Genomic DNA, 1,994 nt, shown 5'->3' with positions numbered 1-1,994 from the left:
GCAGATCAAGCCTTCTTCCCCTGCTCAAGTGCAGAGAAAGTAAAGGGGCGGAAGGATAATCCTGGTAGTTACAGGATGGGCCTGTTACCTGATCTGCCGGGCTAGTTGGTAGGGGGTTGTGTTCCATGCCACAGCATCAACTTTCTGGCCTCCAGGAAGTGATATCTTAATAGTCCGAGGTTCCTTCTGTGCCATGCTTGCTAATCTCTTTAGCTGAGCAGCCCATAGCTCCTCAAAAAGGCCAAGCCGCTCTGCCAACCAGTGCGGAGGGGTCGACACAACTGCCTGGAGGGAAAGATATATTGGCAGGTAACATATGTCCCATCACCGTTTCGTAGAATTGCGGATGATAGCACTATGGGATGTTTACGCCTTCGTCCGAATTCCTAGTCTTTAAAGGGAGGGTGATACAGGACCCGAGGCTGGGGGCCCTTCGAGCTCTACGCTCCCCAGACTGCTAACTCGAGAATTAGATCACGAGTTTAGCTATGAGGTAGCTCTGTCTGGGGACTCGGAGGACGAGGGAGAGGAGGGGTGGCGTAAGGCTGGGTTAACATAAAAATTCTGGGGCTTTGACTGGGCTGGGTCTGATGCGGATCGGAACTTTGGGGGTAACTGACGCACCGTGTGTAGCCCGTAAGCCTGTAAACCTTGGAGCCGGAGCCGCTGCCACCTCTGATACAGCCCCATGTTCCTTCATACCGGTGCCTACATCCTCAAACGGATTATCGCCGCTTCTCCTCCACAAGTTTCCTCACTGGCTTCTGATCCAACAAAGTCCGTGTCTATTGGTTACTATAGCTGCCACTCTAGTCTGGCACCACCTCCAGGAACTCCGAAGAGGTACACCCTACACAGCACTAGCAGCAGAGTGAGTGGTTCCGGCTGACCGGAACACCGAAAATGTAACACACCCTCGCAATCCACAAACCCGAGGCGTTTCAGCTGAAACGCAAAAATAGCAATTAGGCGTCCTGTGGCTTTGAGGACAAGGGCAGGTGAACTTTTGGGGAAGAGAGTGGGAGAAAAACAGATAGGAAATGGTAGTAATTTCCCTTTAGCTATACATTTCCTTCCTTCCTTCCTCCTTTTCTTTTTTTTCTTTCCATGCCCAGCTCATTTTTATTTTTTTAATTAATTAATTAATTTATTTTTTTTTAGTAGAGACATAGTTTCACTGTGTTGGCCAGGCTGGTCTCGAACTCCTGACCTCAAGTGATCCGCTCACCTCGGCCTCCCAAAGTGCTGGGATTACAGGCATGAGCCACTGCGCCCAGCATATGCATTTTCTTTTACATGGTCCTTACAGCAAATAGCAAAATTGTTAAGAGAATAGATTTGGATGGCCATGCATAGTCGCTCACGCCTGTAAGCCCAGCACTTTGGGAGGCTGAGGTGGATGGATTGCATGAGGGTCAGGAGTTAGAGACCAGCCTGGCCAACATGGTGAAACCCCATCTCTATAATATATGTGTGTATATATATGTATAGCATAGACTTGGGAACCAGGCAGATCTAGTATAAATTCTGGATCTGCCATTAACAATGTAATTTTGGGGAAATTATTTAACTTCTCATATTTATTTATTGTTTAATAGAGACGGGGCTGGAGGGAATCTCACTATGTTGGCCAGGGTAGTCTCAAACTCGTGTCCTCAAGCAATACCCCCCTCTCACCGCCCCTCACCCCCAGCCTCCCTAAATTCTGGGATTACAGGTGTGAGCCACCTCGCCTGACCTATTTCTGTAAGCCTCAGTTTTCTCAACTATAAAATGAAAATTGCATTACTCCCAATTTTTGAGTAAATTGTCTAGAGTAGCCGGTGGTTTTTGGTAATGGGAAAAAGCAACAAGAAGCTATCATGATAAATGAGTGTAACAGTTTCATTTTTAATTTTTGAGACAGGTTCTCACTGTTGCCCAGGCTGGAGTGTAGCGGTACAGTCATGGCTTATGCAGTCTCGACCTCCTGGGCTCAACTGACCACCTCAGCC

General features: G+C 47.9%; 1 protein-coding gene across 1 annotated transcript; it reads right to left on the bottom strand.

Moving 5' to 3' along the window:
* Positions 1-6: 6 nt before the first annotated feature.
* On the bottom strand, positions 7-775 carry LOC116548322 (threonine--tRNA ligase, mitochondrial-like). Its single transcript, XM_032273840.1, has 2 exons — positions 625-775; positions 7-285 (listed from the first exon to the last, which is right to left on the bottom strand). Exons 1-2 carry the CDS (start codon positions 688-690, stop codon positions 85-87), a joined length of 267 nt encoding a protein of 88 aa, XP_032129731.1. The 5' UTR covers positions 691-775; the 3' UTR covers positions 7-84.
* Positions 776-1,994: the final 1,219 nt, after the last annotated feature.

Source organism: Sapajus apella, unplaced genomic scaffold (assembly GCF_009761245.1).
Source record: "Sapajus apella isolate SASKATOON/1434 unplaced genomic scaffold, GSC_monkey_1.0 scaffold9787, whole genome shotgun sequence".
Classification (NCBI taxonomy): Eukaryota; Metazoa; Chordata; class Mammalia; order Primates; family Cebidae; genus Sapajus; species Sapajus apella.
The sequence above is the reverse complement of the archived record's forward strand: the minus strand, read 5'-3'. Positions and strand labels throughout refer to the sequence as shown.